At 36.1% G+C, this 22,658-nt stretch overlaps 2 protein-coding genes across 51 annotated transcripts in view; one reads left to right on the forward strand and one right to left on the reverse strand.

Annotated features, from left to right (window-relative positions):
- LOC129566873 (piezo-type mechanosensitive ion channel component) overlaps positions 1 to 18,567 on the reverse strand; it is a 30,598-nt gene extending 12,031 nt beyond the window's left edge. For 7 of the 50 annotated variants that reach the window (XM_055443221.1, XM_055443215.1, XM_055443182.1 and 4 more), the window contains exons 1-18: positions 18,188 to 18,433; positions 17,848 to 18,089; positions 13,308 to 13,398; positions 8,007 to 8,274; positions 7,625 to 7,842; positions 7,255 to 7,501; positions 6,862 to 7,033; positions 4,600 to 4,699; positions 4,221 to 4,327; positions 3,552 to 4,151; positions 3,340 to 3,488; positions 2,543 to 3,149; positions 2,179 to 2,441; positions 1,777 to 2,111; positions 1,036 to 1,673; positions 883 to 943; positions 717 to 801; positions 433 to 593 (exon numbers count right to left, since the gene is read on the reverse strand). In XM_055443221.1, the coding sequence (XP_055299196.1) occupies positions 433 to 593; positions 717 to 801; positions 883 to 943; positions 1,036 to 1,673; positions 1,777 to 2,111; positions 2,179 to 2,441; positions 2,543 to 3,149; positions 3,340 to 3,488; positions 3,552 to 4,151; positions 4,221 to 4,327; positions 4,600 to 4,699; positions 6,862 to 7,033; positions 7,255 to 7,501; positions 7,625 to 7,842; positions 8,007 to 8,274; positions 13,308 to 13,365 (4,069 nt within the window). In that variant the 5' untranslated portion in view covers positions 13,366 to 13,398; positions 17,848 to 18,089; positions 18,188 to 18,433. Of the gene's footprint in view, positions 1 to 432; positions 594 to 716; positions 802 to 882; positions 944 to 1,035; positions 1,674 to 1,776; positions 2,112 to 2,178; positions 2,442 to 2,542; positions 3,150 to 3,339; positions 3,489 to 3,551; positions 4,152 to 4,220; positions 4,367 to 4,599; positions 4,700 to 5,334; positions 5,377 to 6,861; positions 7,034 to 7,254; positions 7,502 to 7,624; positions 7,843 to 8,006; positions 8,275 to 13,307; positions 13,399 to 17,847 lie in introns of all 50 variants that reach the window. The other 43 variants (XM_055443211.1, XM_055443181.1, XM_055443224.1 and 40 more) reach the window with 22 other exon arrangements.
- A 2,243-nt stretch (positions 18,568 to 20,810) lies between these two features.
- LOC129566846 (kielin/chordin-like protein) overlaps positions 20,811 to 22,658 on the forward strand; it is a 4,937-nt gene continuing 3,089 nt past the window's right edge. The window contains exons 1-4 of the mRNA XM_055443116.1: positions 20,811 to 21,195; positions 21,320 to 21,616; positions 21,685 to 21,957; positions 22,041 to 22,322. Coding sequence (XP_055299091.1) covers positions 20,919 to 21,195; positions 21,320 to 21,616; positions 21,685 to 21,957; positions 22,041 to 22,322 — 1,129 coding nt within the window. The 5' untranslated portion in view covers positions 20,811 to 20,918. The remainder of the gene's footprint in view (positions 21,196 to 21,319; positions 21,617 to 21,684; positions 21,958 to 22,040; positions 22,323 to 22,658) is intronic.

The raw sequence follows: 22,658 nt of genomic DNA on the forward strand, positions 1-22,658 counted from the left end.
CTTTTCTGGTTGTTGATTTTTGATTTCATCTACTTGTGTGTTTAGCATCGAACCGCCACGTGATGTTGGCATCAAATCCGTTGGTAATTCAGATATACCGTCAGCGGCCACTTCATCTTCGATCGGCGTATGATATCCAGCACACGATGACATACTTATCGTTCGTGCCAAGGGCGCTGTACCCACTTCATGGCAATATTAGTAATATATCAAACATATTTAAAAACTTTCAGCTGGCGAAAGTTATGGGTTTTTTTTTGTTTCAAATATTTCATTTACATACAATTTCTTTCAACCTTTGTTTAGATTGTTTTTTTTTTCATCAGCTCACTCACGCACATACTCACATTTATCGCAATCAGTTTTCTTTTTTAATTGCAAATTTTTATTCCATAGCTTTTTCGACTTAATTGACTTACACAATTTACTTACCTTGATAATGTGTCTTTGGTGTAGTTAAAGCCGGTTGCAATTTCTGCTGATTTGCCTTGATTCGATCCATCTTCTGTTTGATCTTCTGCAGAATTTCCTCTTCACGTTGAGCCTGGATTTTAACCTGCTTCTTACGAAGGCTCTCGATCAACTCAGCTCCTCTGGAAAATTTAGATTTTTTTTATATTTGAGGTTTATTTTGGTAGGAAAAATTTCAATTTAGCTAATAAATTAATTTTTCGGACAAAAGGTTAAAAAAAAATCAATTATTATATTCAAAGTACCTCGATGCCAAAATCGTGCTGGCTTTGCTCTCATTGATAATATGACAGAAGTAATAGCTTTGGAAAATGCGAAATTGGAAAATCACTAAGAGAGAGGAAGAAATCATCAATATTAAAAAAAATTGTTTTGTTTTTGTATGGATTAAATGAAGAAATTTTCTCTTACAGAACATAAAACAGACGAAATCCCATCTCAAACTGGAGTCGTCCAGATTTTCGCAATCCTTCTGTTGTGATGAAATAACGGATAATCGGAGGTTAAAAAGATATTGTTTTAACATTGTTGAATGAAATAAGTAAAAAAGCTGAGTATTCTTACTCCAGATGTGAGATCGAATTGGCTCCTCGTAATTGCCCTCTGACAATTGATGCCAAATGTTTTTTGGAAAAAGCAAATGCCGGTCCATTCCTTTTCGAGATAGTCGATAAAAATGCAAACTGGCAGATGAAGAAAGGCTTTCGTCGCGATCACCAACACATTGTATGCAACCAAGAGTTTCCACCAACGTAAAATGGTGTGAATTGGACGAAGATAGAATTCGCCACCTTGCCACAAGAAAATGAACGATCCCACCAAATAGCCAATCGAATAAATGTTCGGATGACTTGAACCAGCTAAAAAGACAATGGCCAATGTTACCCAGAAACAGCCCAAAAATACGATGCATTTCAGAATATCCAGCCAATTCTTTTGGATTGAGACAAAATCATCCGTTTCGATTGGGACTTCGCCGGAGCCAAGCTTATTGATCTCATCGATAACTGATTTATTGCTTCCGCCCATGAATTCACTGTTTTCATATTGCTTCTCAATACGGAAAACGAGCATTTGTCGACACGTGCACATTAGCAATAAGAAATCGAGCAAAAGCTTATGCGAATGATTACGTAGTGTTGGATCCGGCAACCACATCAATTCTTGAAGGCGTTTCATTGTTGCGTCTTTCCAAGGGTAATCTGGAGGAAGGAAATTTAGAAAGAAATTATTCAGCATTAATTAATTAAAATTACGAAATGTACGGAAAAAGGAGCAAAAAAAAAACGAGTTCCATTGACATACCAATGCACAAGAATGGTGGCATATTAACGGCGAATATATACTGTATGACAATAAGAATGACAATGAACGATTGGAATATCGGCCAAATACGATGCTTCATTTCACGCGATACGCCAAAGAGCAAGCATAGCCAGATGGCATACAAAACGGCAACTACGTCCATTCGAGCACTGATCAAAATTGCCAACATCAAGAGTGTCACTTCCACGCCAAATTTGTAGAATGCAAAATTCAGAAGGTATTTAACCAAATGCGAGATGTCTTTGTCTGCATCGCTGCGTGTAATTCGTGGAAATAGCACCTTTGGTCTTGCAATTGACCGTCCGCTCAAGAATCTGCAGAAAATAAACCAATTTAGTTCGATTATGTGTGAAAAATGCGGAATTTTTTCCTCGATATCACCTCTTTCGTTGTTGATAAAGTAAAATCAAGTTGTATGCTGTCAACGCCACAATATAAACGATATAGCCACTGAGAAGTTGCATCAACGTTTGCCCTGCGACCAATTTGTTGAATCCAACCCAATTGGCCGTATTGTTGTTTGGATCATTTACAACGATCGTTGTATTGCCGGCTGTCGAATTGCTAACAGTCGAATTGCTAACAGTCGAATTGCCATCAGTCGAATTAATGGTCGTCGAATTATCATTTGTGGAGTTTGCATTCTGAAATGGACATGAAATCATCGTATAGTTAAGTATAGTATAAATTGAATGACGAGACTTGACAATTTTCAACAAAAAAACGTTAATCATTTGGATCTTACCGTGCAATTGACATCGTAAGCATTTTGTGGAATGTATTCGATTTGATAAATCATTTTCAGGATGAACAGTGAGGCAATGGTGAGTGATATGAATCCACTGTAAATGGTTTGTGTGTTTGTTCTCGACGTAACAGCAATCACGGTCAATGTAATGATAGCAATGTGAATAGCCGAAACCTCGTTGATACCGAGTAAAAATGCCAACAACAGAATAACTTTGATGAAATGCAATTCCATGAACAGCCAAAAGAGGTCAAAGAACCATTTCGTGCGATTGTAAAACACAACGACTCGTTTAATTGCCTGTTTTGTGGTCAAATTTTTCAAATCAGATACATTGATACGGGTGTAATGGCTCTTGGTTTTCTGATGTTCTTCTGAGGGTGAGTCAGGTTCTAAGCTGCCATAGTTAACACTTGACGATGGTTGAATGCCTGATGTGCTGCTCTCTCGGCGAGTCGCAAGTGACGGTAATTCCAAACGCTCCAAATATTTTTTATGGAACATTTGCAGCTGAACAACCGTGATGACAACCAACAATGTTGGATAGAATAAACGCAAAAACAAGGCCTTTGTCTCATATTTAACCAAACCGATATCACGTTGCCTGGAATTAATACAAAGAATTAAATCAGAATAATAAAATTTAGTAAAAACTCAGTGGAAAGAGATTTTTCTCAGCACTTTCTGTGGGTTAGCTCAAGAAAGGCGCTCATATCAATCGTGAGCTGATTCACAGTTGGCAATTTGAACTATAATTGTCAATGAAAGTGATCATAGAAATTCAAAACACTTACAAGACCTTATCAATGCCAACATATTCGTACCAGAATTCATCGAATCGATCAAATTGATACGTATAAATCATAGTCAGAGACAACATTGAAAAACCGATGACAATCACCCAAAATGTATACATCATTTTCTTCCACACTCGCCAAGACAACTGGAATCCAAGAGAATTTTCAGTTAACTTGATTATTTCGAAGAAAAAAAACTTTTCATTTACCTGAAATGTAACCATGAATATCAAAAACAGTGCCATATAAACGATACGGAACACAGTCATTTCACGGCCGTAAATGGCGAAGAAAAATAGCGCAAAAACCACAATCCAAATCCACATTTGCATCAAAATGGATTTGAACATTTTACCAGCGCGCAACATCAGTTTGGATTTCTTCGTTTCTGGTTTGGGTCCAAGATCCGTTGTGGCTGCTGAAACGGTCACATGGAACGGTGCGGCTAAATGTGCCAACGTCGACGATTGACGTTGTAACGTGTCTTCGTATTTCATTTGGCGTAGTGTCAACCAAAATGTCACAGTGAATAATGTTTTTAGGAGCAGAGGAACACACGGGTATGATCGGTATCGAATAAATCCGATTTGTTCCAAATTGATGCCTTTTGTGTCGACATGCGATGGAAGTTCCTCCTCTGTCAGATTCATACAGTACAAATACTGCGTTATGAGTAAGAATTCAGCGTAGATAACTACAAATGGACTGATTCGGTGCATATTTTTGCGTTGATTTGGAATAATCCAGAGTAAATTAGCTACCAAAAGGAAGACAAATGTCAACCAACTGTGGTATACGATACTCCATACCTATGGAAACAGGAGATTTAGTGTTAAAACAATATTTTTTTCAAGAATTCTTGGAAAAACGTCACTCACCATCATCATAATATTCGAAATGATGTAGCTGTGCTTGCAAATCACAGTAGTCAAGTGTCCGATTGCGAACGAAATGTGTTCACTAATCGTCGGTTGTGCTTCTTCTTCTGCGGATACAATACCATCGTCTTTATTGTTTGTTTGTTCTTTAGATATGAATGGAATTTGATGTATTTGTGGGGAGGAAGGTGACAAACCAAAACGAACGAATTAAAATATACAAAACCAAATAAATGTACAGAAAACAAAACACACACACATTTTCGGATTGGGACCATGCAGAGAGTGAAGGAAGGGAAAATTAAATCAAATCAAACAAACAAATAGAGAGAAAAAAACTGACAACAAAAAAAATGTCAACCAAAAGAAAATTCCTTACCGCCAATTGCCTCGAGTGGAATGACATTGGGATCATTCGATGTTCCTTCGTTAGGACGATGTTTAAACGTTTTCAACCGTTTCATGCTGCGACGCATCAACTGTGTACATATCGATTTGAAGACAAACAGATTCATATTAATCACCGTACTAACGGTTCGACTTACTTGTTTGATACTTTGCTAGCATATTAGTTTGATTAGAGGTAAATAAATAGCCATTGAGAATGAAATAAATATGTATATTTATCTGAATCTAGATTAAAGCTCCAGCGTGCAGGACTCAATCGACAAAATCACATTGCGGTAGTAAAATTGGGGAAAAAATCTAGCAAAAATAAATAATTCTATGACATGGAAATAGCTCCATGTTCATCGCATTGGATTTTCTTGGTCTGTTTTTTATTTTCTTTGAGAACGAACACTTATATTTTTATTCGAATGGATTAGTGCTTTGTGTGTGATTAAGGGGTAAATTGGTTTACGTAAATGGACATTTAACAATTTGGTGCATTTAAAAAAAAATGTCTTTCATGCAAAACGTGCAAGCACACAAAACATACAAATATTCAGAGTGCTTTTCCATTTCCATTTTTATTTTTATTTTATACCTAGCCGTATCCTCGTTTGCAACAAAATAAAATGCCACTAAATGCCCCAAAATGAAATTAATTTGAACAAAACAAAAATAATGAAGCTTTCAAAGCAATACTTATTCGTTCGGAAATCATACGTACAGGCGTTCGTTCATTTGGCTCATCGCTGCTATCGAATAAATCCTGTGCATTTGGTTTAGTTTTTGTTTTTTTTTTGTTTTTTGGTTTTAATAAAATTGTGCAAGCCAATAGAAATGCAACATATATAAAAACACATCGCCAAAAGAAATCAAAAGAAAATTATTAATAATTGAGCACAATTTTGATGATTTTTTTTTTTTAAATTGAATTGTTAACAAAGCAAAATGGTTGTTTTTAGTAAAAGAAGGAAAATGGGTAAAAAGAAAATAATTGAATATGTTAGAGGAACGGTCGATGAATGGAAATGCCAACGGTTAATTTGGACTCGTTGAATGTTTTGTGTAAATGACGTCGGTGCCAAAAAGAAATTGACATCGGTGCGAAGCGAAATGAATAAGGCATATGATGGCATATGGAAAAGGAAAAATTCCATGAAAACACTCTTGAACCGAAGGTAAAATTTTAAGCCTAAGTTTGAACCGAAAATTGCATTTTTATAAAGAAAAAAAATGAGAAAAATTTTGTACAAAACCTTTTGGTCAACAGTTTTTGGGGAAAAATTAAGACAAAAAAAAACTAAGAAATTTTTTTTTGGATTCGTAAGCAGATATAAGCATGCGATTGCAATAAAATGCCTAAGAACAATATTCAAAGCTGGAATATCATTTTTTCTAATGAAAAAAGTCGAAAAAATTGCACATTAGCCTAGAAAAGTCGCGTAATTGGGCTGAAAAGTTCATTAGAATCGGTCCCTGACGAGTTTTAAACAAACCTAAACAAAAAAAACTTCGTTCGACAACGCTAAAAAAAATAAGAACGGAACGTGTGTGTATATTACATCGAGGTGCAATTCAAAGAGACGTAAAAAAAGTCGAAGAAAAACATTGAGCGAAAAACAGAGAAAAATGAAAGGAAAAAAACCGAAACGAATAAACGACAAAATTACTCGAACTTTATCAGCAGCACCGTGCCATGATTCCTTTGCTAATCGTTTACCAACTAATGGGCCCTTTTGGATTCTATTTGATACCTGACGTGTTATCTGCTGTGCACCATTTTCATACTGTCCAAATGCACCGCTACGTTTTTCACTGAATCGTTGCTAAAGCGCCGTTATTCGCGTTTTCGAGTATGTGTGTGTGTGTGTGTTAGCGTAGCGCGAAAATGAGCAACCGAATAATCATTTGGTGTTCCACACCATTAAGTCAAAGCACGCGTGATTTCAATGGACGCATAAGCGTAATGGTCAAAGCGAATTCGTTAGACAGTTTATTGATCCGTGAAAAGCATGAACACGAAAAAGAGGGACGAGCGATAAGAGTTAAAGAAGAAGGGAAAGAGAATACATCAGAAAACGGCAAAATCTTATTATACATTTGTTGAATGAACAAGTCTGAATGGGTGAGAGTTGGATAAATTGATTTTTGCTGCCATTTTTTGTTTTTTGCGTCGAGAGTTTCTTTTGTGAATGGGTTAATTGGGAATAATTTTGGCTTCACAGGGAAATGATGGAGAATGGTGATTTACCTTAGCGTCCAAAATGAAACCAGACGATATCACCAGCGCATAGTAACACAGGAGTAGTGCAACTGGATTCAAAAATGCGTCCACGTCAAGCGTTTGATTCAAGTAAATCACACGAATATCACCAGACGTTGAATTACACGATGACACTATCAGCGGACTGAAGCCGAGGAGACTGGAAGAGAAAAATTTTATGGTTAGGAATAACTTTGACTCCAATTCGAACCAAAAGCCAAAAGGAAAAAAACTCTTTCTGTTAGGATGGTGTGCGAAAAGAAATTTTGTCTCGGTTGTGAGGGTAAAATTTTCTTTGCGGCATGAACAAATTCAACGAAGTTCAGTTCGTTGCTTTCCAAGGGAAAATTTGATTTAATCCAAATACACAAACTCGCTTACCGAATAACCGTATTATTAACGTCGAGATACTCTTGCGGCCAAGGAGTTTGGTAGACCAATAGTGCACTTATATGAAGAATAAGTAGCGCAGCAAGCAGTCGACAGATTATAGCAAATCCCCGATCGATTTCCTTGTAAGTTGCCCAAATGGTAGCTGTCAGCAAGAAAACTATGAAATACACCGCACTCGGAACGGATGGTTGAAGAGTTGCAGCGAACAAGAGCATTGCCATCGAACAAAAGATTGCTGGAGAAGAGAGAAATGAAAAGATATGAGTGTGTGTTAGAACATTTTTCCAACATTAAACGTATTTGAACAGAGTATTTTTCTACCATGCAACAATTTATTCAATTTTATCGTTAAATCTACCTGCTCGTTTCAAGAAAGCATATTGCTCCGGCGAATAACCGCCTTCATCTTCCTCTGCAACTGGTTCAGATTCTGCATTCGGGCTGCTGCTTCCGCCGCTCTCTTCGATGTCTTCGTTGACAACAGGTGCCGTCAACTTTTTCAGCGCCACAAAAGCAACGATGCTCGTAAAGAACATCATAATATCCGGCAAGAGCCATAACGTAACCGATATCAATCTATAAATTTAACGATGATTTAATTTGTGCATCGAATAAAATGTCGAATGATCGAATTTCGATCATCATAACGATTTATGTGTGTGTAAAAATGTTGAAAAGAGAATTGAGAATGAAAAAAAAAATCAGAATTTCAAATCAAAATTCCGAATCGAAATACTTACGTTACGTCATGCAAACTAATCATGCCGATGTGGCGAAAGAGAATTTCCAAAAATTCGCATGATTGCAAAAAATCACTACCTTTCGATACCAATACGATTTGAAATGAAATTTGTAATAAAACGGTAATGGTGCTAAGGGCAATCGCTGCTTTGAAAAAGTAGCCCGTGTGACCGCGAATTGTTTTCGTCGTCGCAACAGGTACGAATGGTATGTAAAACAATAGTATGAGATATGGGATTGATAATGCTACTGGCCGAACCAAAATACCTGTGGAAAAAAAAAACAGAAACAAGTTGTAAATCATATGAATGGGCAAGCGGAATAATGAAACGTAATTCTGTTTTTAAATGAAGTGCCTCTGAGAAAAATTTTCAGTAAAAAAGCCCCACAAAAATATTGTCTGAATAAGATTTTCATACAAATTTTTATCAGACAATATTTTTGTGGGGCTTTTTTACTGAAAAATTTTCTCAGAGGCACTTCATTTGAAAACAGAATTACGTTTCATTATTCCGCTTGCCCATTCATATGTAATTTGTCGTGTGTATAGCCTGCTTATAAAAAAGACTTATTTCATTTTGCTACGAAGTAGCTTTGAGTTTTAGTCATTCTCTTGATGACTGTGAATCGTATTTTGATTTTAATGACTTCGAATCGATTCAATCGACGGAAATGAGTATGGCACAAGCGATTTCCCGTTAATGAAATGTTATCGTTGTGAAAGCCATTTTCGATAGAGGAAAAACAAAATTAGGTCACACTGCACATCGTTCACTATAGAAAACGAAAGGAATTAGCAAAAAGATTCACAACAGTCAACATATACAAACAGCGGCAACCTGTCTCGGATTTATGACAAGTTTTCGTGTTGCGTGGTTGCTACGCGCGTCAGGAAGATTACGAGTCTATTCTAGTTTTTTTCTAATGGTATGAAGGTCGAAATGGGTCACGGGGCACACTGAACAACAGACATCACCGATTAAATGGATGATTGATAAATTAAATAATGGCCATTAAAACCGTAGCGAACGCAGCGGGCCCAGCCGATGAGTGACTTGCCGTTATATATCATCCACGGAATATGTCTACAAATCAACATGGTTGTAATAATAATTAAGGTGTGTCTCTTGAGATGAGTTTTACATTAATTTGTAATTAGAAGCAAATGCGGCGCGCAAAAGTGTTCGGTAAATTGTTGAGTACATGTAGTTTTTGGTGCATCAAAAGCGGTGTTTTTGTCATTGTGTCAACGAAAATTGGAACATGACCCAGTGACTCTTCCGACGATCGCTAGTATTGTGACAATGGGCACAGCAACGCCAGATAACATAATACTAAACGCATCCATTCCCATTAAGACTTAGTGTAATTTATTCGCGCAGAATTTGAAAACAATGCAAAATGAAATGGGTGCGTTTAATATAATTCACTATACTAGCGATGGTCAGACTCTTCCGAGAGACAAATAGGAGCATTTTAACGTTTTACTCGAATATCAAAGTGAAAAAAAGTAAACAACACAGCGAAACAAAAAATATTGTTCAAGCAAATACAACGAAACAAAAAAAGCTGCAAAAAATTGGAGGCTTTGAGACAGAAAATTGATTTTCGGTGACGATAAAATGTATCGAATCATGAAAACCATAGCCGTTTTTCATCCTTATCATATTGATTGGATTCGCTTACTTCAACCGATAAGGTCGTCAGCAAAATGTGAGCCATCACGTACATCTATATGCGAATGACTCACGCTGAATTCGTTTGCGCCGTAAACAAATGCAATGAAAGCGAAGTCGTGTGTATGTTGTGCTCGCAAATAATTACATCGAATAAAAATAAATATGAAGAAACGAATGCCGCACCTATTCGGTTTACTCTGTATATATGAGTGTGTGGTATTCTTCAATTTATGGTCGAAACAAGCGAGGTTTGCACGCGTTTGCCGCGAGCATTGGAGAGTGAGTGTGTTCTTATCAATTTTGAAACGCTTCAGAATATCTGACGACATCAAAACCCGTTTCATTGACAAATGCAATCAAGCCGTGAACTGTGAATGAAGTTGACTTGAAGCTAGCAACCGTGTTGACCCAATTCTGGAACACTATTTGGCGCGCGGTGTAAGGAATTTACGATCAGGTTTCCGCAAGAAATCCCAATAAGTTTATACAGAACAAACAACCGTGGTGAATGTGTACCTTCTCCGTATTTGAAACCGATTTGACGAGTCAAACCGACTTTTCATGTGTAAATATTTAACCTAATCGATAAAATCTATATTGAGACGGAAAAGTGGCGTTTGTAGACACATAAAATGAAAGTCATATCGTAAAAAATTATAGGCCAGTTTATGGAAATCTCCCATGACATCGAAACTCTAATGCCCGGCCACTTGGAATAGCTGCACATGAGATCCAGTTCATATTTCCCAAGGTATTGATAAAAATAAAATCGTGTACTCCCTGAATTAATTTGGCCCAAATGATGAACTCTCTGGCCAAGTCCGTTGATTTACTGCCAAAATGAATGACCGACGTTCATGCTTGGATTTTTGTGATTCGATCAGTAAGTGTCGTCTAGTGACAATACACGTGAATTCGCATAAAATCAGTGTTTGTCGCTCTTTGGTCGGGCGCTTATATTGCTGAAATCATTGTTTTGGGAACACCTTTGTTGACCAAACCATTGCATGTTTCACGATTTATTAGTACAGGAAAATATGTGTGTGTGTATTTTATAATCAAGGGATGATTTACGCGTTAGTAACTTAAAACGTATGACGTGATAGCGTCGGTAAAATGTGTATCAAATTTAGCGAAAAACGAAATAAATCAAATGGAAGAAGGTAAAAGGTAGAAAATCAGTGGAATAGATTGTCAGGGACAAGAAATGCGCGGCGTTCAAAAAGCGGTTTAACGTTTATAGTTCGATTATTAGCAGCTGATCGGAATGAAATTTGAGTTATGTCCAAATGGTCGAAATGGAATGTGTTGTTCGTCACCAACGCATTAGTTCATAGCCAAAGTCGACAGTCACTGCATTAGATAGTGTTTAGAAGTCAGTTAGCAACAAATATTATCATAATTATGGGTAATTCGTTTGCAGAAAAAACACATATTTTCCTTTCATAAATCTAATTATAATCGACGTATATATGCTCAGTGCATGAAACTTTTAATGAAAATTAAACCGAACCTAAAGTCGGTCGCACTGCATGTAGCTGTGGTGTTCATGGTATGCGTAGGAATGAATCTATATTTACTAGGCAACTAAGCCGGTCGAATGAAAGTTTTGCACGCGAAAAACTCTACAAAATACAAACACATATGCTTCGCTAGACTTGATTTGACGAGGCACGTCACATTTCAACTTTGACAAAAAAAACGCCATCGAAATGTGTGAGAAAACATTGTGATGCGATGCAGAGAAGCAGAACGAAACAGAGAACGAAGCAGAGAATGTAACACAGAACGAAACAGAGAGGAAAAAAAAGTTCAGTGTCGACGCTCGCCAATCCGCCGAGTGAATCAATGTTTTTTTCTGGCTTGTCTCTCTCTCTCTCTCTCTCTCTGTGTGTGTGTGTGTGTATGTCTGATCGTCATTTCAAAACGGCAAATTGGTCATTCAGCGTATTTGTTTCGGCATTTCGCAAAATGAAGCACACATGAAAAACCGCCATTTGAACTGGTTTCAGGATAAGATTAACAGAGCGGCTATAATGATGTCATCAAGCAAACACAGTGGCGACCGCGCCGAGTCACATCACATACAGGCGCACATACAACTTTCCTAAACAAGCATCAAGCCAAAGCATCGAAAACGGCAACGACGACGACGACGACAATGACATCGTCGAATAATTTATTTAATTTTGACCTTTTGATGCCTCTTTATGGCCAACAACACGCTATCATTGCAATGCGTTTCGTTTTCATACACACAACAAATCGCTATCAATATGAGTTCAATTGAAACAACAAACGACCATCCAAATTGGACGCAATCAATATTAGTTGTAATCGCATAATGAGCCTAGCTCAAACTCATAATGCGTGTGTTTGGTTTTCAATCAAATCTCAGTTGAATCCTACTGATTGAATTTATTATTTTTGGTTTGAAACAACAATAAAAACTCAATTCGACTAATTGTGACAAATAACTTTGTCGTTCATTTCGTTATAATTTTTCTATTGAAAAATCCCTGAAAAGATAAACTGATGCCGACGCATTGATTAAAAAAACACCACTTTCGACGGAAATATATCTCTTCACACGGATCATATTGACACCGCGTATTAAACGGTCACACACACTCTCACGGTTTAACCACCCGCTCACATTGCGATTGCCAACAATTTATCGTGTTCATTGATCTTATTAATTTATCCGCACCATAGAATGTCAGCACTTTCATTCAATTCCCTAAATATCAATTAATCTAACGAGTGGGCATGTTTTTTGGGTCAAATGTGGCGATGGAATCTGGCGCCAGGACAATCCTACTTATATACACCTATCTTGCGTGTCACATGTAATAATGCGCGCCAGCTCCTGTATATTTCCGACTACATTGACGCTATATTCAAATGAACATTCAAAGAACTGTGCATTTCTTTCGAAAGAAGAAAACGAAAAAAGCAATGCGGCCTTATCAAAATAATGGGCAAAAGTCGTTGATAATAACAAATGAGAATCAAATTAAAACAACCTTGAGCACATTTCCAGATTGTTATTGCACGAACAGCGCTTTTTATTATCAACGATGAACAATTCGTTTTTGCTGTTTTCGGCATAATGTCCGCAATATTTGCATTTCAAAGCCATTAAATTTACGATATCTAGAGATAAAGTTGTGCAAAATTTGCTTCCTAATTTATAAGTGAGTGCAAATGCAAGTCAAATTTTGTTCAAATTGAATTAACACAACGATTTTTCTTCGATATGTTCTACTGTCAGATTCAATTGAAGACTTGCTTTGAATATTTCATTTTTGGGCATTCATGCGCACCACGATTGCAATCGACTACTGATTAAAATCTCACGAAAGTCTCGTCAGCACTTTGATTTATTACATTGGATAATGGCTGATTTTTTTCCATTGGAAATGAGTGAATTTTTCAACAAATCATTTCACAATTCATTTGATTGGATGAAATGCACATCGAATCGCCTAGTTGAATGAATTGATCAACAAATTCAATTCTTTCGAAGAAATTCTAACGACATTCTTTCCTAAAAGAACAAATTTTCTAGACTTTTCGAACAAAACACATTTTTAAAAAATGGAATGAAATTGTACTTACACAAGGCGAAAATAACCGGAACGATTATCCTCTGGATAATCGTTGTTGTGATGGCCATCTTATCCTAATTTAATCTACAGCTACGTTTTGCCTGCAATAGAAAAAAAGTTCATCAGAAAAATTCGTGGTCGAAAAGTATTAATGGGTTAAAATAAAACAGCGGCGATAAAGCGGAACACAATCGCTCCTTCGCCCCTCAAAAAATTGTTTCCTTATCATATTTGCGTTTTAACGTGATGCGATGAAAATGTTAACTCGTGGGTTCATTTTTAACACGGATCGATAAAAGTGGCATATAAATGGCCCCGAAATACCATTTAATGTGTGCCAAAGACACGTCTATTCACTTTGGATATATTTCCATTTTACGGGCATTTTCGTACAACGCTTAAAATCACCCAAGCAAACAAACCGACCGAAATTTAGGCTACACAAAGACCATATCGCCATTTAATTTTTTTTCTTCAAATATGTATATTATCTGCTTTTATAAGCTAAGGTATATCTTTGACACAATTTTTCACTATGTTCTTACTCAATTCAAGTCGATTTGTATCGTGACAGTGACTTAATCGGTTTCAGTCGAGTTTCTACGCACTCATTCTCCGTGTGTGTCATCGTCATTTCCGAAATGGTTCACGTTTTCTTCTTTCGAAATGACACATAAAAAATTTCGAACATGTTTTCAATAATTGAGTGCTGAAATTTTACAGTTGAACAGCCGAACTCGATAAGGCATAAATTTTGTTCGGCTATTATACACACACACACACACTAGGTTCTATTTGTGAATTTTGAATTGTAATTTGCTCGTTCAAAAACATTCTTTGTGAAGTAAAGTTTAGAATTTTGGTTCACATTTAATATGAATGAATGTTTCAAGTTTGAAACTTTCAACCGACTCGTCTCAATATTCAATGAATATTATCGATGTATTCAACTTCATTCTATTAGCTCTTTCGACTTTTATCGAGCTCTTTTTTTTCGCTCGAATAGCACCATTAATTTTCAAAATTTGCAATTTAATCGATTTATGTTTATGTAAAAATGTTTGCGGTTGACCGCAGCAGTGTACGAGCAAAAAACATGAAATACAGTTGCATTAAGCATTTGAGAGTAATCAAATGTGAGAAATGAAACTGGAATGTCTTTCGCCAAAGTCACCCTTTGAATTGTTCTCAATTCAAATGAATCATCATTCCGTTTGAATTGTCAGAAGCAGAACGAAAATTACAATTTTTATATCATAATAATAATGGAAGTGAGCTCGTTGCAAGAAGAAACTTCATACAAAGCAAACAAAACTCTTTTAGAGAGAAAACTCTTTACAAGCGAACATAACCGCAAAAAAACATACGGAAGTTAAATTTAAATGAAATACGTGCCGCATTCTGTTGAATAGTGACAACAAAAAACAGGTTTTTCTTGTGAGTAATTGTTTTTAAAGATGTGTCTTTTTTCATTACCTCTGCACTGTAGCTTCAAATGATTAATCTCTAATTATCTCCGTTTATCACAGATTTAATTGATTTCGTGAAGTAATACTCATCACCTAAGAACGAAGTGATGTGTATCATTTCAAAATGTGTTTTCATTCATTCACAATTCACAGCGTTTCAGGTATTTGAATCAGATCTAGAAATGCTGACTAACCATTTCACGATTCATAAACGAGGCGCTAATTTCACAAGCACACAACGTAACAAATAATCGCGCACACATTTAGAAAATGTATTAATCAACTGAATAAAATTGGGTAGTAGTTGCTGCATGAATGCAAATCAATTTTTCTCTTTGAATACTTCTCATTTTTCAAGCGTTTCAATAAACAATTGGCATTGTTGCAAATTTTCCTCGGTGGCCCGCTCCACAGAATATGCGGCACACCGTGTGCGAGGGTAAAATGCAATTGTTTACATATTTTATTATTTCAATTTCTATTCGGTTTAAGTAGTTTTCGCTCATTAGCCGTGCATTCTACACACTAGATAGGCTTTAATTCAATGAAATGTTTGCAAACACATTGTGCATTGCGTTGTTGTTATGCAAAAATCACTTTATATGTCTACATTAGTGTTTACGATGTCATGCTTTGATCTAAGGTTACTCCATTCGGAATGTGGGAGTGAAAACAGAAACAAACACTATCGAGATAAAAAGTCAGTAGAGCGAACAAATATTTCATATGGTTGACATTATAATTATCATTTACATATCTATCTTCAATGCTGGGGATTCCGGTGAAGAAAAAAAAACAAATTGATGTTGTTCTCGCAATCGGTTTATTTTTCTGTGTCAATCACCTCCACGTATTTTCAATACGATGAAATAGTACGGTGTGGAAACAGATTATATTTCTTTTGAATAATATGTTCTCGTGGCTGAAAATAGCCTAACTATTTTTTCGCCAGGGACACTCACTCACTCTCTTGGTAGCGATATCGCTTTTGATCACACTCTCACTCTGAATCTCTTGATACGAGATTTTCCACTTGCTCATTCTTTTCCACGCATTCTTTCCCCACTTTTTATATCTCCATCTTTCTCTTTCTTTCTTTCTCTCTCCATTTTATTCGTCTGCAACCTCTCTCGAACGAAAGTGAAATACGTTTAAAATTGAAAAAACACAAGTGTTCAGATCGGTAGTGATTTCATTCATTCAGCCGCCTCAATAATAAAATAAATCGATAAATAAACTTCGTCTGGTGGAGAGCACCCAATTCAAACTAAAATCTATCTTCGTAAAACGTGTTTATGATCGATTGCTCATGTAGCAAACAAAAGAGCTATAATGGCGCATCGCTCGTTGACTGGCACAGTGGAACTTGGCTTTTGTTTTTCAAAATCTAGCGCACAGCACAGTTTCGACTCAAAGACAAAAGAATACACTCGTCATGAAAAACAGCGATAAGTTTATTTAATTTCATTTCGATATTGCATGAGCACGTAGCCAAGCTGATTCATATACACAATAGGTTCGTTTGTTGACATGAATCGAGCCAACGAATACAACGAATTTGTTTTTAATTTTCTGCGAAAGAAACAAAATAAATAACATGAGAATTTATTTCGCAATCGTCAAGGAATTCCCGCTAAATTGAGAATCATTCTACGCAAATTTCTGTAGACTATGATCAAAAGATGAATAGTTTGAAGGCGATAAAAATCTGCAAATAATTCGTTCACGCTTCGTTTGGGCGTAATTGAATAAGCAAAGCCAATTTCCGACGATCAAATAAACAAACTTGGAAATGACTCGAAAAATGCGATTTTATTCGCTTTTATTCGCCATCATTTATCTTGAAATCCGACAGAAAACCATCGATAACAACGAAGCAATCGATTACCAACTCAGACGAAAAATGCTGAAAATAAACACATGCACGCAAGCACTTTGCAAGTGTGTACGCAAAAAAAACACACACACACGGCTTTGATACTGTTGTGATTGAACAAAATAGTTTTGAAATGATGTAATCCGATCGTATAATCACTGATGACCGCTAAACTCATTTACACACATTTTTTTTTCGGTTCGTTCGACATCGTCGTCGATGCACTATACTCATTTGACGCAGCGGAATTTCGCACGTAGACATAATAACAAACGAAAACATACAGTCTCGACCGACACAGAAAAAATTCAAATAAACTTGACAACGCTGATTGTGTACGTGTATAGCATTGACATTCACAATCGGAATACACACGGCTGTAATGAAATGTAATCTCATTTTGAAATTGTAGACATATTTCGAGTGAGAATCCCATTTGAAGCGGAACATCGATTCACTATCTAATAAGTGTTGATATTTTTTCTACCGTATAACGGTGACTGAAGAAACCTTTCCGATTGCATTGTGCAATGGTATCAGCTGTTTCACACAAACATACACCATTTTGTCACCGGTACTTGTCGTATAGAATGGAGTCGTCACGGAATATTTCACACGCTGCGTGCGTTCTTATACTTTGAATATTCTCAACGAGAATCGTCTGCTAAAATTGCTTATTTGGAAAACCATTACGTTCACTCAATTTAAGCATTCCAATTAGGTTAAAGGTCGAATCCAACAAGTAGACGATAACCAAAAATTTAGCGCTCAACATACACCCGAATCATCATTGGATGCAAACAGACACATTGATATGAGTAATCATTGTGTGTACACTAGCGTCAGAACGTTGTTTTTTCGACGATTTTCCATTAATTTCTGCTCTGTTTTGATACAATATCAAAAATGATATCAAATCCAATTACTTTGGAAAAAAATTATCATCCATACACAAACTTGTCGGTTTTTTTTGCGCCTGAGTCACTTTCATTTCAGACAATGCCATCAAATAGCACAACAAAACACATAACCTTATCTGAATGGTATGAATGCGATAATAGCGTGTACATCACACACACTCACACAAGCCGTAACTTACAATTGCCGCGTAATAAAGAACCGTCTTTTTTGCTGGTCTCTTTTTTTTCGCTTTTCGTTCATACAATGTTGAAAAATGGCATCGTTAATGCTTCAAGAATATTCACCTTTTGTATACACCATTAAAATTCACTTTTATTTCCGTTGACCTGGCGTTGTTTTCTTTTTTCGTATTTCGCACACACACACACACGATTTTAGTTCAACCACTTATCCATCGAATGGCACATTCTCCAATAAATGATGCGATGACAAAATTGTTGGCATCAATTTCTTTGCATCGATGTGACAAAGCATTGGCTTCTATGATAGTAATCGGTATCTCCACCGCACTTTGTATCGTTTTCAACTGTGCCGAACCAGAATGAAAAATTACAATATTATGAAATTCACACACCATGAAATCGTTTCAGATTTTTTTGTTTGTTTGTAGAATTCTAAACTCACATTAAAATATACACACACACATTTACGCGTTATTGGTTAAGAAGCTTAGCCAGCGACCGACGACAAAAAATTATTATACGTGAACAAATCGAATAAAAAAAAAATGAACACGAACACATACGAACGAAAATAGAAGTGATAGAATTGAAAGAACACGGGATGTAGCAATCACTTCACGAACCGACGACGAAGATCGAAATGAAACAAAAAAAACACGTCTTTACCAGTTGGAATTTCACTGCGTTCTATTCGATCGACAGATAGTTCACATACGTACAACCCGTGGTGCCGTTGTTTTGGATAATTTCATTGGGGCACCGCACGCACACATACGGTCGTCTCGCTTGCACCAACATTTGTTTTTAAGGTTTAGCCGCTTTGACACATCGCATCTGTTCCAAACACATTTGACAGTTGACACATGCACAAAATGTGTGGATGTTGTTTCGATTGAATTTTTAGTTTGGTCGTTTGGATAGAAACCAACTTTGAAAATTGGACGATTTTATTTTCATTTTGTTTTTATTCAAATTTATTTTCAAACAATTGTCGTGTCTATTCATTTTGAAGTAACGAAGATTTATTCATTGCATTTATTGAATCTAATTTTTGTTCTGCTTTGTGTGGAACTCATCGTAGCATTACATAGAATAATAGATTTAAATGTCAATTTACAGTGAGATTTATAATTGAATTGCAAATATGGATATTGAAAGTTTGAAACATTGCCAATTTGAGTAATTAAACATTTTTTTTTTTTTTTTTCTGTTTGAAACATTTGAAATTAAAAAAAAAATGTTTTTCAAAGTTTTCAATTAATTTCATGGTGATGATTTATTTCAGTCAACATTTTGTATGAATTGGATGTAAAAATACATTTCATCAGCTGTTTCTTATGCTTATTGATATTGAATCGATGCGGGTCTTGGGAGCAAATATGAATTAACTGAAATTACCAGTAGCAAGAAGGGACAGCACCTATAAAAATTGCGTTTTACTTTCTTTGCGCATCAATTGTTAGATGCTTAAGAATATGATAGAGTCCGTGAAAAAATTAACGCCTAAATTTAGGCACTATGTTTCAATCCGATATAGTAGATGGAGACACCACATACTTTTTCATATACCACGGTGATATAAGCGCTTGAGCGTTTGTAAAACAGTTTTTGATTACATTTTGCAAAAAGCCGTCAGTGTTCAGGTATTTGCTACGGTTATTGTTGTTTATTGAAAATAAATCGCTTCTAGTAGGATCTGAGTAGACAGCTGTACATTTTTCAAATGAAAACTTTATACACAATAAAACGTGTTGTTAGTTGAGCTGTACGTTTTTGTACAAAAAAAAAACTAGAAAATGTCAATATCAGTAAACGTTTTTCCATTTGGTATTTAGAAATAACATTCAACGCCATTTTGCATAACATCCAAGAACAAATGAAATTTTAAACACAAAATCATTTAATATCGATATATATCCTTCATCAATGTGTTGATTAAAAGTCATGTAGCACCAGATAGTAAGAGATTGTAGCTTGGATAATCTAGAAATAAGACCGGAAATTCAACTTCGGTATGATTTAACTAAAATAATAAAAACAATTCATCGAATCAAATGAACCTTCATAAACGTTTCGTGAGTACAGTGAAAGCCGGCAAATCCTTGGAGGTGAATTTCTTTATTGCTCGCTTTGATTATCATTAGCATATTCCGCTGTAAGTTTAATGGAAGCAGATACCAAGCCATATCATCTTCATCACCAACGCAATGGAATCGTTCTGTCATTTCATTGCCGAAGCGACAGAAGAAATATAGCAGCGAAGATACCGACGAAGTGGAACACATGATTAGTAGAATACCCAAGTAGTTACCATTTTTGAGCAGCTACAAATATTGAATTTATTTTTATTGATTATTTAGTGTAGCAGCACGGATATGAAACGACAACAACAAGTATTTGCAATGTGAACATAAGACGAGCCATTGACCACTAGAGGTAGGTCGAATGTTGTCGTTAGTATGGGTTTCATAGCCGCGTGTAGCAGTCTTTTGAGGATCTTATTAAATTGCAGCAATAATAAGTTGGATTAACCATTGCAAAAAGCAAATAAGCCGACATTAATTCACTGTTTGAGCCCGATAGATGGTTTACGAAGCTAAATGAATGAAAGAAAAGTGCAAAAACTTTTGGAACTGAGCGATACTGTTGAGTTTTTGCTTTATTTCGATTTGCGGTCTGATACTGAATGATATTGTTGCACTATTGTTCAGAATGATATTGTTCACCAAATATTTATTTCTGTATTAGTTTTGTCTTTGCTTTTGACTAGACTCCAAAAATATGCGATCAATAATCGAATGCACTTCAGCGAATGATGTGTATGAAATGTACGGAATCGTCATTTGTTTTTAAATATTCTGTCACTTATCTTGTGCGTACACTTTCACATTGCTCAGCCATCGAATATAAAAGCAGTATTTCGTTGATAAGAATTAACGACAAATTCACAGAATACAGAATATCTGTCACCGTTCCTTGAAGTATTATTCTTGAAGTATATGACGAAATTGTCAATGCTCCTTCGTAATCAGTGCTATAAAACCGATAGTTCTGCGAATGTGAAAATCAGTATTCATTTGTTCATCGACTGAACAAAAATTAACTTTTGAACAAACACTTTAAGGAGTAAAAGAAGTGCTATATTTCGTCAATTGATTTTTTATTCAAGAAACATGTGGTCAAAGTTAGTGATTGTATTGTTCTGCGTTTCATTCTGCATCCAAATCAGCAGTGGTTCAAATAATCGACACCGGCGAGTTGCAAAAGGAGGTTGCGGGCCGCCACCACTAATATCGAATGCTAGAACTAGAAAAGGCAAACAACAAATATACGCCGAATGCGATTCTAATTATCGCTTTTCAAATAATCAGTCAAAAATAGAATTACATTGCGATGTAAATGTATGGAAATTGAGAGAACTCGGAGCAGCCAATCAATTTGAGTGTAAACGTACGTAGCTGACATCAATGAATTTTTTTCATTTTCTCAATGAATTATTTGGCTTCCTGAATTATTGGTTAATTTTCATCCTAAAAATTCAAATGTTTTTTTTTTTCAATCCCATTTCGTATAGCGTTCTGTAATCCACCATGTCAACATGGGGAGTGTGTTATTGTCAAAACGGATGAGCCGGGTAATTGTTATTGTGAACCAAATTTCGACGGTATGCAATGCGAGAATAAAAAAGGGGATCGATGTAAGGCTGAGCCAGACATTACTAATGCCAACAATGTGTGCACTCAAACCAAATGCCAAATAAATTGTGCAACAGATTACGAATTCTCAGACGGTTTCAAAGATCTCGAGATGATTTGCAATGGTGGTCAATGGGAACCGAATCGTGCAAATAAAGTGATCCCCACATGTAATGGTGAGTTTAATTTTGAAACGAAATGATCAAATTTAGAGGCAAACAAATCTAAAATCACACTTTTTCAGCGATTTGTGTTAAACCGTGTAAAAATAATGGGAAATGCATTACACCGGGTGTTTGTAAATGCAAGGGCAATTTCGTCGGTGAACAATGTGAAAATGAAAAGTGTGGATCGCTACCAACAATTCTCAACTCAAATCCAGCCGTTTGCAATGAAACAAATTGCGAGATTGAATGTATGGGTGGGTATGCTTTCCCGGATCGTACAAACACAGTTAAAATGATCTGTAAAAATGGACTGTGGAAGTCAAGCCGAAGTGACGCGGCTGATTGCGAACGTAAGAATAAATTTCTGAATCGTTTAACAACTCTTTTTTCGCTTTATTACATTTATTACGATTTTCTTTTCGGTTTTCTGTAGCTTTTTGTGTTAAACGCTGTCTCAACGGTGGAACGTGTTCTAAACCAGGTATTTGCACATGTTTAGATGGCTTCAAAGGAGCTCATTGTGAACAAAAGACAACCTGTAGAGTCAAACCGACAACGGTGAATGCTAAACACAACTGTAAAGCTAACAGTTGTAAAATTACGTGCGACAATGGCCACGTTTTGCCAGATGGTTCGAGCGTTATGAAGATGGATTGTAAGAATGGCAAGTGGGAATCAAGTTTGCAAAAGCAAAACTTCGCTCCTGACTGTCAGTGTGAGTTTTTTGTTTCAAATTTAAGCTTTGAATAGTATGAGGTTCCATGGCATAATTTAAGGAATTTCGATTTTTGAGTATTGACAACTGCCATTTGATCTGAGGCGATCAAATATTCAAATATCCGAATACATGATGAAGCTTGGAATATCTAGTCTTAGTTTTAGTATATCAGACCGATGGATTTAATTGCCAAGTATTGGAAATTGCAATGGGTTTGTGGGCAGTCAGGATTACAACAACAACAACCTACTGCCCGCAAACCCATTGCAATTTCCAATACTTGGCGATTAAATCCATCGGTCTGATATACTAAAACTAAGACTAGATATTCCA

This window comes from Sitodiplosis mosellana, unplaced genomic scaffold (assembly GCF_009176505.1).
Source record: "Sitodiplosis mosellana isolate CC-2019 unplaced genomic scaffold, AAFC_SMos_1.0 Smas_scaffold_5, whole genome shotgun sequence".
Lineage (NCBI taxonomy): Eukaryota > Metazoa > Arthropoda > Insecta > Diptera > Cecidomyiidae > Sitodiplosis > Sitodiplosis mosellana.